Source organism: Chelon labrosus (genome assembly GCF_963514085.1).
Source record: "Chelon labrosus genome assembly, chromosome: 9".
Classification (NCBI taxonomy): domain Eukaryota; kingdom Metazoa; phylum Chordata; class Actinopteri; order Mugiliformes; family Mugilidae; genus Chelon; species Chelon labrosus.
The window spans coordinates 23,586,271-23,601,424 of NC_140359.1; the positions used below are offsets into that span (position 1 = coordinate 23,586,271).

Here is a 15,154-nt window from a genome sequence, read left to right on the forward strand (position 1 = left end):
CCTGGTACCCATCCACTTGTCACTAAAGGTTTTTTCCACTTATCATCTCTGCATCTAGTTGAATTTCCTTTTTTAAAAAAAAAACAAATCACCATTTCTCTTCTTGTGTGTACGCTCCTTTAGTTTGTTGTCTGATTTTACTCTAATTAAGTGTAAAAACAACTACACTACTGCATAACAATTCGTCCAGCATTAATTTTTTTTTAACTCTAATGTTATAAGTGAATATTTGAAAGTCCATGCTGTGAATAGCACCAGCTTTGAAGATTTCAAGCCCTACCCACCACTGAAAGTGACGTGAAGTGAATAAAAGTGTTATTTACCAGATTGTCTGTGTTTTCTCCACAGGCACTTGGATGCTTGTTGTACAAGCTATGTTTCTTCGCACTTCCATTTGGGGAGAGTCAAGTTGCCATATGTGACGGAACCTTGACTGTTCCAGATAACTCAAAATTCTCCTTCAAGTTGCACTGCTTAATCAGTAAGTGGATGGTTTAACACGCTCATATTATGTATTGATTTTGGTGCATTCTTGACACAAGGCCAACACTTATCATCATTAGATTTTTTTAGATTGAGTGGGAAACATTCACAATGAAAATATAACAACAAACATGCTGTGTTTTGATCAGAAAGGCCTCCGTTGTTATGTAGCAGTGCACCACTTTTAAGTGAACATTCATCTACAAGACGGTGATGCTGCCGAGCTGAAGACTAACGGGAATAACACCAGAAGAAGAGCATTGCTTGTCAGTAAAAAATTAACAGTCAGGCTCATGTCGTGATGCATGGTACTGGTCCAGGGATCTGTTCTTGATGACTAAAACAACCCGTTCTCCAGCTGTCCAGTCTAATTTCATGTTTCATTGTAGTAGAGCTACCTCTGATAAATATTTGCGGATTAATGGTTCATTCTGTTATGATTTCAACATCATAACAAACTCAGGCTTCCTTCCATCTGTGCCCTGTCTTGTCGATTTGTGCGACTCTGGAAAAAGAGCAGCTAATGTTTTCTAATTATTAGTTGCGGTTTTGGAGCTTTTTTTTTTCCAGTTGCCGTTACAGATCTGTCATCATGGCACTACGTCTAGTTTTAATAACCATTGGACAAACTTTACACAGCACAGCAAAATGGAACAGTTTCCATACCAGGGAAGTAATGTGACTACGTTCATTTGGTGTTATTTCCTCCACTTCAGCAGCTGCAGCAGCCATTGCTCCAGCTTGTTGTGTACTGGCAAGACTTAGACGTGCTGATGAATCAAAGGAAACATCCCTAAAGAGAACTGTCCGCCCTTTGGGTGACAGGGAGGAAGAAAAACTAGATTTTTACACTTTTCATATTATTAAAAAACTTCCTTATTTTAGTTTATGTGGTTATAAAATACAACTTGAAAGGCATGTTTAAAGTCGATATTATACGACTTAACTATAAGCTTGACTGTGCCAAAGTGTTATTACTAATACGCTTACACATAGTACACCACACAGTTTGAGAATTTGTGGGGTTTTCCAGATACTTCTGTTTTCTCTTTCTCATCAGTTAGATTGTGATTTGTCCATGTTTTGTTGCCACTCTGGAGTTTTTCAGTGATACATTCACACAACCTGAGCCTGTTTAAACCAGTCGAGGGCTGTGCGTAATGACAGCCTTGTTTGCTGTCAAGTTTTTTTTTTTTTTTACTTCCCTAAATATCCTGCAGTTGTGCTTCCCTTTTAAAATACTGGTCTAACGGCTCCCTCAAGTGGCCAAAGAGAGAAGATGCACAGTAACCACATTAAATCGGACCATGTTTTTATAATCGGCGTAATAACATCATCTCTCTCCGTCTGTTCCAGGATATATGCTTGAACCAGACCAGGAGAAGAGACCAGACATTTACCAAGTGTCCTACTTTGCCTTCAAATTAGCTGGAAAAGACTGTCCAGTGCCTAATCTCTTTGTAAGTTACCAGAATAACAATACAATCGACTGGTCTTCAGCCTTCATGGACATACTTTTTGTGCCCCTGAGAATTTTTAAATATTTCTGCATAAAAATAACTCAAAACATACGAGGATTTTCACAAATCTTCAAGTCCTGAAAGTAGACAAAGCAATCAAACACATGAAACAGAAATAGTATGCTTTTGTACATATCTGTAAGTTGCAAACGTAAGTGAACCCTTGCTTTCAGTATCTGGTGGCCTTCCTTGTATAGCATTAACAGAAACTAAACATCTCCAGTAACTTCAGATCAGTCATCTACAGTGTCTTTGAGGAATTTTAACCTATTCCTCACTACAGAACTGTTTCAGTGCTCAGATGTTGGTAGTTTTTCTATTGGATTATGGTCAGGACTTTGACTTGGCCATTCAAAAAACATTCATTTTGAACAACTTCTTCTGTCTTGGGGTCGTTGTCTTGCTGCATGACCTAGTTTCTCTTAAGAATCACCTCACGGACAGATGTCGTGACATTTCTTTTAGAATATCCTGGTATAATTTAGAATTCATGAAGGCAAGTCGTCCTGTCCCAGATGCAGCAAAAGAAGCCCAGATAAGGACATTCCCCATGTTTCAAGGACTGGGACAAGGTTCTACTCCCAGTAGTCTCCTGGCTTGTCCACATGATGTTTGGCAAACTGCAAACGGGCAGAAATGTTCTTTTAGGAGAGTAGTGGCTTTGTTCCTAAACACCATGGTTGTTCAGTGGATTCATGAACATTAACACTTGCTAACGTGAGACAGGCCTTTAGTTGTAATGTAATATTGTCTCAAGTGTAATAGTTTTGCTTATTTGGGTTTTCTATGTCCACATTCAGGTCTTTCATGAAAATCTGCTGATGTTTTTAGTCTTTTTTTTTTTTTTGTGCAGAAAATTCTGATGGATACAAACACATGTACTTAACGTATTAATGTGAATCTCCTGCTGTTTTTCTAGAACTCTCCAATCCCTACGTCGCTGCCAGAGCCTCAAACAGCCAGTGAGGCTGCTGCTAAGAAGAGCATGACAAAAGCCAGGTACTGCTCACTGATGGGGAGTTTTTTATGAGATATAAACCAGTACTGGCATTGACTTTTAAAATAAAATAATGTAGTTAATTTGCTTCAGACTGATGAAACAGATATAGCGTATTAGACATCCTGATGACATACAGAGAAGTCCTTGCTGTATTTAAACCAAACACGAGGGGAACCACATCTTTTGCTTCTCCTTTCCAGGATAACGGACTCCGTGGGCCCAACAGAAACGTCGATAGCTCCCAGACAGAGGCCAAAAGCTGCAAACAGTAACGTCCTGCCTCTCGCCAACACTGTCACCCCCGTCAAAATGACCATGCCTTCAGCACCTGTCAGCAATGGACAGAAAGGTTAGTAAGATATAGGTTATTCTTGCATCAATGTTTTATCTAGCTTTCAGTCATGGATTTCACTTGCAATAAAACACTCATCCATACTTGTCCCCTTAGCTACCACTCCTGGCTCAGGGCAGACAGCCATGCAGCCCCAGCCCAGCAGTCAGCAACACAGAGTCCTGCAGCAGCTACAGCCTGGTGACCTGCGTCTACAGCAGCTGCATCATCATCAACAACAACAACAACAACAACAACAAGCAGCGCAGCAACACCATGCAAGTGTACAGCAACTCCAATACCTCCAGGTATGTTCACCATAGAAGTTTGGCAGTTGAGTAATTATGGAATTATTCCTAAGGATTTTCTTTTATCTCTTTATGACAGTACCAACAGGCTGTGCAGCAGTCCCTCCAGCTTCAGCAGCAGCAGGCCCTGCAGCAGCAGCAGGCCCTGCAGCAGCAGCAGGCCATGCAGCAGCAGGCCATGCAGCAGCAGGCCATGCAGCAGCAGGCCATGCAGCAGCAGGCCATGCTCCAGCAGCAGCATCAGCAGATGATGATGCAGCCGATGTATCAGCAGCAGGTTGCTCAAGCTCAGGCTCAGGCTCAGGCTCAGGCTCAAGCTCAGGCTCAAGCTCAGGCTCAAGCTCAGGCTCAAGCTCAAGCTCAGTACGCAGCCATGGTGAGTTCTATGCTGTAGACGATGTTCTGTACGCACAAAAAGGGACATCCATCCAATTTTGTACCAGTCATATTCAGACCTTTGAAAATGCATCTAATTCGGAATCGAGCAAACGCGGAGCAGAATATTTTATTTGAACTGCAGTAAATACTTTGAGCACATGACAGTGAAACACATGGAGACACAGCAGGAAATAACACAGACTATTTCGTTTAATGTCAGAATAGCCTAAATTTGCTTTCTGTGTTCCAAACACTGGCAGCCAGTCCTCTTCGCTCAGATCTCTTCGCGTCTGTGCCAAGCAGCATTGGAAGCAGACGCTCAGAAATCCTGCTGAATCTGTCCAAACATTCTGAAAACTAGTATTTACGCAGATACTGAATCAAACGCAGGTCCTCCAAATGTGCACTTGAAGCGTGGTGCAATTTTTAGTCTGTTTCCCACCGATTGCATACCATCTGTTTTATTTCAGAGGCAATCTGGTCTGAGCGAAGCCATGAGGGGATCGAACACAGGGTGAAATCGAGCAGTTTCCTCTCTGTTGCATCCAGACATATGAAGTAGTTCACAAGCAGGGGAAGAGTGGACCTCTCAGAAATACCGCTTTTAGTCCCTAGATACCTGCTGAGTGCTTGAAAGCAGCATTTCTTCTGTGATCTTAGACCCGCTCCTTGTTGTGATGGAGATACTTTGCTAATAAACTGCAAATTTCTAATACGGTTTGCAGACCTTGGATCGACTTCATTTGAATATTACTTTAAAAGCACAGCAGCAATGTGAAGAAAGGGCATTCACAAATATGGATGGTTAAGACAACGTGAAACTGTCTGAGCTTTAGTCTTCAAACAATACTGTCATATGCTTGTGGTGGCGTCCAAGTTAAAATAGATGTTGTAGAGATTCGTAAATATAAGAAAGCTTTCGTGTCACGTTCACTGTGAATTCTGAAGGTTGGTAAAAAGGTTTGTAATTCAGCAGAAAGTCTCTTGACATAGCTTTAAATTTCAGCCAGTATATGATAAGCTGACTTTCATTCCCTCACCCCCCAACCTCCACCGTGTCCCCAGCTTTCCAACTCCAGAACTGGTTTCTAACGACATTTCATCATCATCATTATGCGCCATGAAATCAATGGTCCGTCCCTCATTCCGTTCCCCCCTCTTCTCCCTCTCTTTCCTTTCCCTAACAGCTGCACCAATACCACCAGGCTTTTGGCCAGCAGCAGCAGCAGCAACAACAACAACAACAACAGCAGCAGCAGCATCAGCAACATCAGCAACATCATCCCGCTCAGCAGTCTCTTCCCTACATGTCTTCCCCTCTTGAGTTCCAGACTCCTCTCGGTTCTTATAATGCAACCACACCCACTGCTGGAGCTGGAGCTGGCCACATGGGGGGACCGTCCCCTGTAGATCCCTCATACACTAACCCTAGGTAATTCAGAGATGTGTGCCTTTAAATGTTGGCATTTTGATGTTCATCAACCCAACCAAAATGCCAAGGAGATGTCGTCAGTAAGAAGGTGTATTTGTTGTCTTCTTTCTGCCGTAGAAACCCTCTGCTCGATGGTATCACCCTGCCCTCTCAGAGCTGCAGCAGCGCAGTCAGTAACCCCCCTGATATGTCGGGCTGGAACCCTTTTGGAGAGGACAACTTTTCCAAACTGACCGCGGAAGAGCTCCTCGACCGGGAGTTTGACATGCTCAGAGCAAGCAAGTGACAGTTCCAATAACGTTCCCAATTACATGTGTAAAAAATGAAAACAGAGTTTGCTAACGTCTAGTAGAAAGTCGGCACACAAGCTGAGGAAATGTTTGTGCTTTTCTCATGAACCACTGCACATGGCACATGTATCCCAAGACTGTTTATCAATGTGTTTGTTTTGCTTCCGATAGAAATAGCAGAGCGCATGTACAGAGCCGCTTAAAAGTATGCACCCCTCAGAGTTTCAAAGCATCAGCAGACTGAAAGCAGACAAAGAGAACCCAATCAAACAAGTGAAACAGAAACATTATACTCTGCAATTTGTTTATTCAGGAAAATGACCCAATGTGACCTATCTGTGAGGGGCAAAAGTAATTTCCAGCTTCAGAACCTCATCTTATCCCTGAAACATGGTGGTGGTAATATTCTTAGATCCTGTTTCTGCGCCAGGACAACTTGTTATCATCGATGGATTCTGAATTATAACAACAAATTCTTAAGGAAAATGTCCGTGAGCTGAAGCTTGGGAGAAACTGGGTCATGCAGCAAAACAAAGAGTCCTATTATACAAGTTGTTCCACAGAAGAACGGTTTAAGAAGAACAAAATGAATGTTTAGGAACGGCCAAGTCAAAGCCCTGACTTTAATCTAGTGGAAATGTTGTGGAAGGACCTGAAGCAATCAGTTCATGTGAGAAAACCCACCAACAGCCCAGAACTGAAGTGGTTCTGTTCTGAGGAATGTGCTAAAATTATTCCAAGCTGCTGTAGACGACCGATCGGGAATTGCTGTTATTGCTGCACAAGGAGGTCACATACTGAAAATGAGGGTTTGCACCTCATAGATCTCAACAAATGATTGATTGTCTTAGACAAAAGCATAATATCTCAGTTTCATTTGTATAATTGTGTTCTGTTTTGAGTCATTTTTATACTTTGAAGCGGCCCTGTATACTGTATATTACTGTAACTGTGACTTTCATCTGTTAATGGTTCAAGTTTTATATTCAGAATCTAATTATCCTCCCCTCTGTGACCCCACAAACAGAAAAGCCAGTGGAGAGAACAGCGAGCGTGGAAACGGACCGAGCGCTGCCCGCTGCCTCCTCCGCTAAGCCCCTTCCACCAGAGGATCTGTTTGGCTCGGTCCCATTTGTGGCCAACGCAGGCAAGTCTTAGAGGCGTCTCTACCGTGAGGACCCAACACTGTGGAGCCACCCCGCCCCCTTTCTGCCCTCTACTGACCTCCGGTCAGGAGCACCTATGCCACACAGACCCCACAGCGGGCCATTAATAATCAATGACCAGTCAGATCTTTGTTGTTTCCCTAATGACACTCAACAGATTAAATATGCTTCTTCGGTCGATATAGAATAGAATGAAAAAAGTGAGCTGAGCGGTAGTAGCAGGTGCGTCGGTGTCAGTTTAATAGTGGGCTTATTAGTGATCATTTTCTTCTGCACTGCTGTAACAAATCTTTATGCAAGTCAGCTGGAAGTCTCCTCATTGATGAGCCTAAATCTGCCAGGGGTTTGCGGTTGTCTCAGTCAAGCACCTAAAGCAAGGTATCCATACACTTACGTTTCACCATGAGGGCTAAGAGTGAACAATCATAGCGAGTTTTTTTTTTTAGTTTTTTTGTTTTGCCAGTGTAAAAAGCAAAAACTTTTACTGCAAGGATCACAGCTGAAATAAATCACAGCTGTTCCGTCGGCACGAGCAGCAATAGGGACATAATGAGGCTGAGGTGAGAAGCTGAACATGACTCATGGCTGGTACGTCACAGGTCTGATTGATGCCAAAATTCTACGGCAGAGCGTAGTTAAATGCCCCCCAAGAGTTTAGAACTCTTTTATTATTTGTTTCATGCCTCTGAATTTTAAATATCTCAGAATAATGTCCAGAGAATATATTGTGGCGCCATGTTTTACCAAATGATCTTTTAGGCGTTCAGCCAGTGCTACCCCTTTGTTTTACCTACAGTTTTCTAAAAGTTTGTTTTTACTCCAAACAAGGTGTCAGTCGGCCTGTGCGTCTCATTCCATAACAAAAGGGTCAACTAGCTGTAGTAGATTTTTGTGTTCAGTAACTCAACCTAGAGTAATTATTTAGTTTTAGCCTCTCCACCCTCAGATTAGCTTGTAATCTAGCTCAAGTCTAGCTTTTTTGGAAGAAATGTTCATGCATCTCACCAAGATCATAGTCCTGTGTCTGCTACGTGTCCAATCCAATAACCCCTGGTGTTCTCTGAAGAACCCAGCCAAACCCATTCCTGCCTATTCAGGCTCATTTGGTAGAGTTGTAGTCTTTTAGCTCTATGTGATGTTGTCGAATAGCATTATTCAGCCCTGGTACTAATAAAGAAAAGGACACACTTGAACTTCCAAAAAGTTTGTTTACATTAAAATACCTTGGCGCGTCTGCAGCCATTCAAATTGCAAAGAATATTTGAAGCCTCAAATGTTCCTAGTGTGGACTGTGCACTTTACTTTACCGTGGAGGCCGACGCTAAAATCCACCGACGGTTAGCTCTCTAGTTGGCTTCACTAACCAGTTAGATCGCATGTGGTTCACACCTGACGCAGACCATAGCCTTGGTATAACAAATGTGAATATCAAAGTGCAGTATTTCTTCATATGTTACATCAGCGGCAGCAATAAGCTTCTGTGCCTCTGTGCTCTTCCTGCTCGTTAAATGTGAATTGGTTACTGTTTTGATAGGCAATTTAGGAAAAATGCTGTTTGTAAGTCATAGAATATATTTAATGGTGAGGAGTATCAATGCTACGACGCTTATTTTGTAGAGGAGAGGAGCGGGAGAAGATTTGTTTTTCTACAGTAACTACATCTCTTGTGTCCTTTTTAATATGCAGGTATAATGCAAATCCAGTGGCTACAGCGCAGAGTAGAATTAAGGCAAGATAACGATGCAATATAACCCTATAAGCACTTGAATGTAAGTGTGGAAATATTTTATTGTCTTCACTCGTTACTTAATGAATATAATCGATTTGAGTTCAGATTGGCTCGTAGGAAAAAGAAGAAACCAAAAAAACGAAACAAAAAAAAATAAAACGAAGGGAGTTTTTGTACTGAATATAAAACAGATCAAATAGAAATTTCTTTCCTTCAAGCTGGCATGAAAAAATTTGCAACAAATTTTTGATCAGCTTTTTAGCGTCCTGTGTTTGTGCCATTACAGCGTGTCAGTTAGTGCATTCAGGATTCACGTCATTTTTATTTTATTTTTATTTTTTTTTATGCAAACACATAGCGGCCAACTTTTTCTATGTTCTTGCCTTTTTTTTTTTTTTTTTTTTTTTTTTTTTGGGTTGACATCTTTAGTGTTTCGATCAGCTGCCGATGTTGTGTTTCGGCAAATTCGTCAAAGGCAGAGCTGCTTTAACACGATCCTGCCTCTGTCCATAACGTACAAAAGGGACCTAATTTGGAAGAAAGTTACGAGAGAAACACGACGACTTCTAGGTTGAACAAAAACTGGAAAGCTAGAGTCTGAACACTACTCTTTTTTTTTTTTTTCTCCTCAAGAAAACGATTAAATCACCACCTCATGGTGATGTTTTCAGATCCGTGTCTGTAAATCCTCTCAAATGTAGAGCTCTGGCGACCAAAGAGAAGCTGCTTCTGTTTTCTGACTGCGTTTAAGAAAAATTTAGGACCAAAGAAAGACGACAAAACAGGATGCACGTACGTGGGTGCATTTTCATCTAACACGGCTGCATTTTAAGAATACGAGTTGATGATTTTTCTCCTGCAGTTGTTTTTCATTTTGCTGCTAGACACGTTATGTTGCGGTATCGGGATGTTTTTAGGCCGATCTTGCGACGTGAGCCTGCGAGGACGTGAATACGTGTCTCTACCTGTCTGTCTAGTAGCAGCTCTGCCTTTGAGCAGTGAGATCCAGGAAGTATAACTGGAATATTTCTGACTTTGGTGACTCTTAGTTATCATGTCGGAGAGCAATGGATCCCACTAGACCACTTTTACAGGACTGTCTCAACGTAAGAATTTGAAACATGGTATAAAAAAATAAAATCGTTATAATAAGACTATTGGGAAGCAGCTAACATGGTAATTAATGGAACTGAGTGAAAGGAAAGCTGACCATCTCGGTGTCCAGCTCAACAATCACAAGTTATTAAATCTGCCTAATAAGGTTTTCCTGAGAACTGACATAACTCCGCTGTAAACCTATTATTTTTTTTACATCGGACGCAGCTGTCTGGTGAAAATGTTCTCCTTTAATCCATACAATCCTAAAGGGCTGTATGTTTAAACCACGTTGTGCTGCTGTTATTTCGCCTTAGAGCAAGAAGTGAGAGTTTCCCATCCTAATCCACGACTGCTCACAGGAATCATCCACATTTTGTACAAACTTATATTAACTGGCAAAAAAAAAAAAAAATGTAATTCACGTGTGTAGCTGAAGGTAAGTTTAGAGAAGTCGCTTCTGTTTCCGCTTTGTGTTTCCACTCATATCACCGCCTGCTTTTATTGGGCCTCAATCTCAGTCGAGTGTTTTTATTTTATTATTATTTTATTTTTTATTTTTATGTATAATTTGCTTAATTGTTTTGTTCATTGTTCATTTAGTTAAGACAGCCATGCTCAGAAACATCTTGTTCGTGTGTATTGGTGGATGGATCTCTTAATTGGGACAGGCGAACCATCAAAGCCAAAATGAGGAAGGGGGATAACCAGAGCCATTAAATGCATCTTATTTTAATTTTTATATAGAAACACGAGTCACTGCCTCAGAATTTGCGGCATGAACGAACAAACATAGACATTTATAATGCTGTTATATATTGTTTACATTTGCAGGTTTTTACTGTGCTTCTTTCTTTATTCCTCGGGGTGTGGTTTCACCCTCTGTAACTAATTTTTATTTTTTTTTGGTCAGCTTTACATCCTGCAGGCGTGTTAGAAGCCTCGGATCACTAAGACTTTGGGATTTTATTTTATTTTATTTTTTTAAATTCTCATTAGAAATGTTGACAATGATATCAGCAGCTCCTGGTACCTCTCCCACAGAAAAGAAAACCACCTATAGGTCACTAAGTTGTCTTCTACATATCTTGTTTTTGCAGCAGACTATGTAAAAGGCCCTGTATCATACTGTGAGTGTGAATGTATTTCTTTATAGAATGTTACTGATAAATAAAAAACCTTCAAAATCAAGATTCCCTTTGGTTCCTTTTGTATAGCTCCTTTAAGAGGTCTTAGAGTCTCTCCACCACTACGCCACAAGCAAGATGTACCTGATGGTTAATATGGCTGTCTTTGTCTGGGCTCTCTTTGGCTTTAACGACACTGGGTCAAGTGAACGTCGACGCACATTTATGTCAAGTGCATTTTGTCTCGGTCGACAGGTGTGTGTGTGAAACATTTAAAAACCAAGCGGCTTATTCTTTGTGCTCGTTCTGAGGGTGGTCAACGAGTTCAGTGACGAAGCTTTAACATTTTGCCGTGGCTGAATCTTTTATCCGTTTGCTCACAAGATTTCATGCAGAGTTTTGGACAGAATTACTTGATGTGTATGCCGTCATTTTACGCTATTTCTGTTTGTAGTATAGCTACATCTGTAATATTCAGTCAGGTACTTATGGCTTTTTGAGGCATCAGTGAAAGTAAAGTTAAAAAACACTTCATATTTATATTGATCAGCCATAACATTATGACCAGAAGAAGTAAGTAACACTGACCATCTTGTGACGATACATTGTTCTCCTGGGAAACTTTTGGACCTGGCATTCATTGGTGTGGATGTTACTTAGACATGTAGCACCCACCTAGACCAGACCAGGCACCCCCACCCCATAGCAATGACACTCCTTGATGACAGCAGCCGTCCCCAGCAGGATGCAGCCTGGTACAGACACACACAAAAACACTTTAGGAACAACTAAGAAAAACAGGAAGAACAGCACAAGGTGTTGACCTGGCCTCCAAATTCACTAGATCCCAAACTGATCAAGTATCTGTGGGATGATCCACAGAGGCCCCTCCCCTCAACCCATAGGACCCAACGCCCCCCACTAATAACATCCTGTTGCCAGACACCACAGGACACCCTCAGAAGGACCACGTCCATTCTCTGATGAGTCACAACTGTTTTGGAGGCACAAGGGAGACCTACACAATATTAGGAAGGTGGTCATAATGTTATGCCTGATCGGTGTATACAGCAAAAAATATGGCAAAATAGGATTTATGCAATTATGATTTCTCCATCTAATCCTTTTATTGAAGCCATAGTAACAAGCTATCTGGTTTCCATTAATATGAACATTTTCTTCAGTTTTACGGATCATCCTTTAACACCGTGAGGCTGATTTATTCCTCCTCAGAAACATCAGTGTCTCTGTGTCAACGTGGAATTCCAATAACCATATTTATTTATTTTATTTCGAAATCCTTTTAGTTGAAAATGCAGCTTGTGAAAAGTAGGTATTACAGCGTCTTATTCTGTAGTATCCTCCTCTGGTATTTTTGGCGATAATTGCACTATGCTCAAGTCTTGTTACGAAGGTATTAAAAAAATGGTGGAGACAAAACTGACTGAGCTTTGGGTCCTAAACCAAATCGGGTTGTCTTAATATTGTTAATCTCATAATAATAAAAAAAAAAAACCTGTGGAAATGAAGTCAGAAAACCAGCATGGAGCCCAACAAACTGCACTGGTTTGACATCTTAGCCTCATCTGATCTGACTGGGTCCAGTTATTAGAATAACATGTCATGTAAATTTTAACTTTTGACCCTCACTCTGAGAAACATCTTCATTTTACTATGAATACCATTATTTAAATGTAATGCTCAGTAACTTATTGTAACTCAGGGTCTGTGTTCAGCTGTACTGACTTCTTTGAGCTCCAGCTGTGGCGGGACATTTCTAACAGATTTATTTTTTTTTCTCTTCTTCCATCGTACAAGAGAACAATCACAGGAGCGCTTTCACCACTTATTTGTATCTTTTAAGAGATCAGACGCAGTTTGTAATCCCCCCAAATCTCTCGTGATTAAAGATGTTTCTATTGTTTGTTGAGGTGAGAACGATTGCAAGTTATAATCCGTGAACGCTCTGACGGGCCGAACAGATGCAGAGCGGCTCCTAGCTCCCGCATTAATACATTTTTATTCCTGCTGCCTTGTTTCATTTATCAACAACAAAGCTTTTGGCTAATCTGTCGTCACGTGCTGCCAGATTGGATGGTTGAAGACGTGGAGAGCTTTCCGTTTTCATGTTCACAGCAGGGGGTCCTTTCTCTGCTTTCCGATGGAGAGCCTCCTCCTATTAGGGAACAATAAATTGGCTCATTGTATACGGCAAAATTTACTTTCAATACAATTGGAGGCCGTCCACTCGCTAATTAGGCTAATTTCTAAGTTGCCATTATGCAAATCTCTTGGAAATAAATTTACACAAGGCAAATTTTTCATCAGATGCCAAATACATGCAAGAATTTATAGAAATGCAGAAGCAAGGGGAGGAAATTACAGAGCCGCTCTGTTCTTTAAAGTCTGAAGGGAGCGGCTGACTTAAAGCTTAAACCTTTTCACGGAGAGATTTGAATTTAAAAGCAATTTTGCAAATCTTGAAAAGCTGGGCGTCTTATTCCTCGACCTCTAAGCCCGTATTTCTTATTGCAGGATCAGAGTTAAGAAGTCAGAGTATCTTTTGGACCATATTGAATCTTTTGATTCTCCTCTGCTGCTCCTTCTGCTTCGATATTAGACACACTGCGTGCATTTTCGTTTCTGGGGATATTCTGTGTAAGCCGAGTAATCGTGATTTCAGTTGTGCCACGTATTATGGAGGTCAAAGGGGTATTGTAGGGGGAATTAAAACTTTATTCCTGGTTTCAACATTCTCCTTCCGTCACTCATCTTTTCACTTGAGAACTTTTGATTGTAAAACATCTGGAAGGACGAGGTCACATCTGTTTTATTTGTGTGTTGTGTCTGCAGGTGCCAGTGTTATAAAGACTGAGCAGGCCACCGAGGAAGTCTGCGTTCCCACCCCCGTCTCGGCGTCCGTAGAGGTTCTGCAGCTGTCGCCGGCCAAGGAGCACAAGCCAGGCAAGAAGAGCCACTGCAGGCCGGGCGACGAGTCCGACAGTGACTTTGAGTCGGACCCTTCCTCACCAAAAAGCAGCGAGGACGAAGAGCTGGAGGAGGAGGAAGCCTTGAACAGTGAGCACGGCGATGACACCGAGCCCGAGCCCGAGAACTTGGGACAGAGGCCTCTGTTGATGGACTCTGAGGAAGAGGGAGAGGAGGATGAAGACAAACGAAGCTCTGATTCGGACTTCGGCCCCAGCAGAGTGAAGAGCCGCTCGAAGAAAGCTCCGGGTTGTAAAGGAGCTTCTGCTGCGACTAGGAGTCCTCAGGGGGGTTCTGGCACGACTCTGATCACCCCTCCCGAGTTGCCCAGCGCAGTAAGCTCTGTGGATGTTTTTGGTGCCGTTCCCTTCTTCAGAGAAGCTTCGCCTGTCGGTCCTTCAGAAAGCACAGATATCTTTGCCAAAGCGCCTTTCAGGCAAGTCAGCCACGAGCAGCAAGCTCTGGACGAATTCGATGTTTTCACCAAAGCGCCGTTCAACCGGAACCTCTCAAGGTCGAGCAAGAGCGGCAGCGACATCCCCATGGGCCAAACGTCGCCGGTATCCCCTGAGGGCATTGACGTGTTCGGCTTCTCTCCCTTCCAGCCAGGCCCCGACGCCCCGCCTCCCACCACCTCGAGAAGCGCCGAAGACATCTTCCGCACACCTTTTGAGGGGTCGACGAGCCCTCAGCAGCAAAGGCTGAAGCAGCGCAGCCTCCAGAAACTCTCGTCCCGCCAGAGGAAGACCAAGCAGGAGGCCACGGCCGGGGGCGGCAACGGGAAGCGGCACCACGGCACGCCGACCGGCGGGCGCAAGAGCAACAAGCCAACTTACCGCACACCCGAACGAGTCCGCAGGCACAAGAAGGTCGGCCGCAGAGACTCGCAGAGCAGCAACGAGTTCCTCAGCACCTCCGACTCAAAGGAGAACATCAGTGTTGATATAACCATGGCTGAAGACAAAGACAAAGCGGCGTCTCTGCCAGTAGATGATGCCCTTTTAGACCCGTTTGGGGCCAAACCCTTCCATCCCCCGGACAACAGCCGGCACAACCAGTACCAAGGCCTTGGCGACGGTAAGGCCGACATGAGCGCAGCCAATGGCAAGTCCTGGACGGGTTCTGTTCACGATGACCTTGGAGAAAGCAAAACTATGGATGATTTCGGGGCAGTGCCCTTCACAGAACTGGTCATCCACAGTGGACCTCAGCAGCAGCAGCAGCAGCAGCCCCAGCCCCAGCCCCCCAACTCACAGCCAGGGGACCTTGACCCTTTTGGAGCTGCACCTTTTCCCTCGAAGCAGTAA

The 15,154-nt window shown here is 42.9% G+C and overlaps 1 protein-coding gene across 1 annotated transcript in view; it reads left to right on the forward strand.

Moving 5' to 3' along the window:
• bmp2k (BMP2 inducible kinase) overlaps window positions 1–15,154 on the forward strand; it is a gene marked incomplete at its 3' end in the record, with an annotated part of 35,872 nt that extends 20,718 nt beyond the window's left edge. The window contains exons 7-16 of the mRNA XM_084552078.1: window positions 349–481; window positions 1,840–1,943; window positions 2,923–3,002; window positions 3,204–3,352; window positions 3,452–3,642; window positions 3,722–4,018; window positions 5,208–5,452; window positions 5,570–5,730; window positions 6,770–6,889; window positions 13,713–15,154. Of these exons, the coding sequence (XP_084408204.1) occupies window positions 349–481; window positions 1,840–1,943; window positions 2,923–3,002; window positions 3,204–3,352; window positions 3,452–3,642; window positions 3,722–4,018; window positions 5,208–5,452; window positions 5,570–5,730; window positions 6,770–6,889; window positions 13,713–15,154 (2,922 nt within the window). The remainder of the gene's footprint in view (window positions 1–348; window positions 482–1,839; window positions 1,944–2,922; window positions 3,003–3,203; window positions 3,353–3,451; window positions 3,643–3,721; window positions 4,019–5,207; window positions 5,453–5,569; window positions 5,731–6,769; window positions 6,890–13,712) is intronic.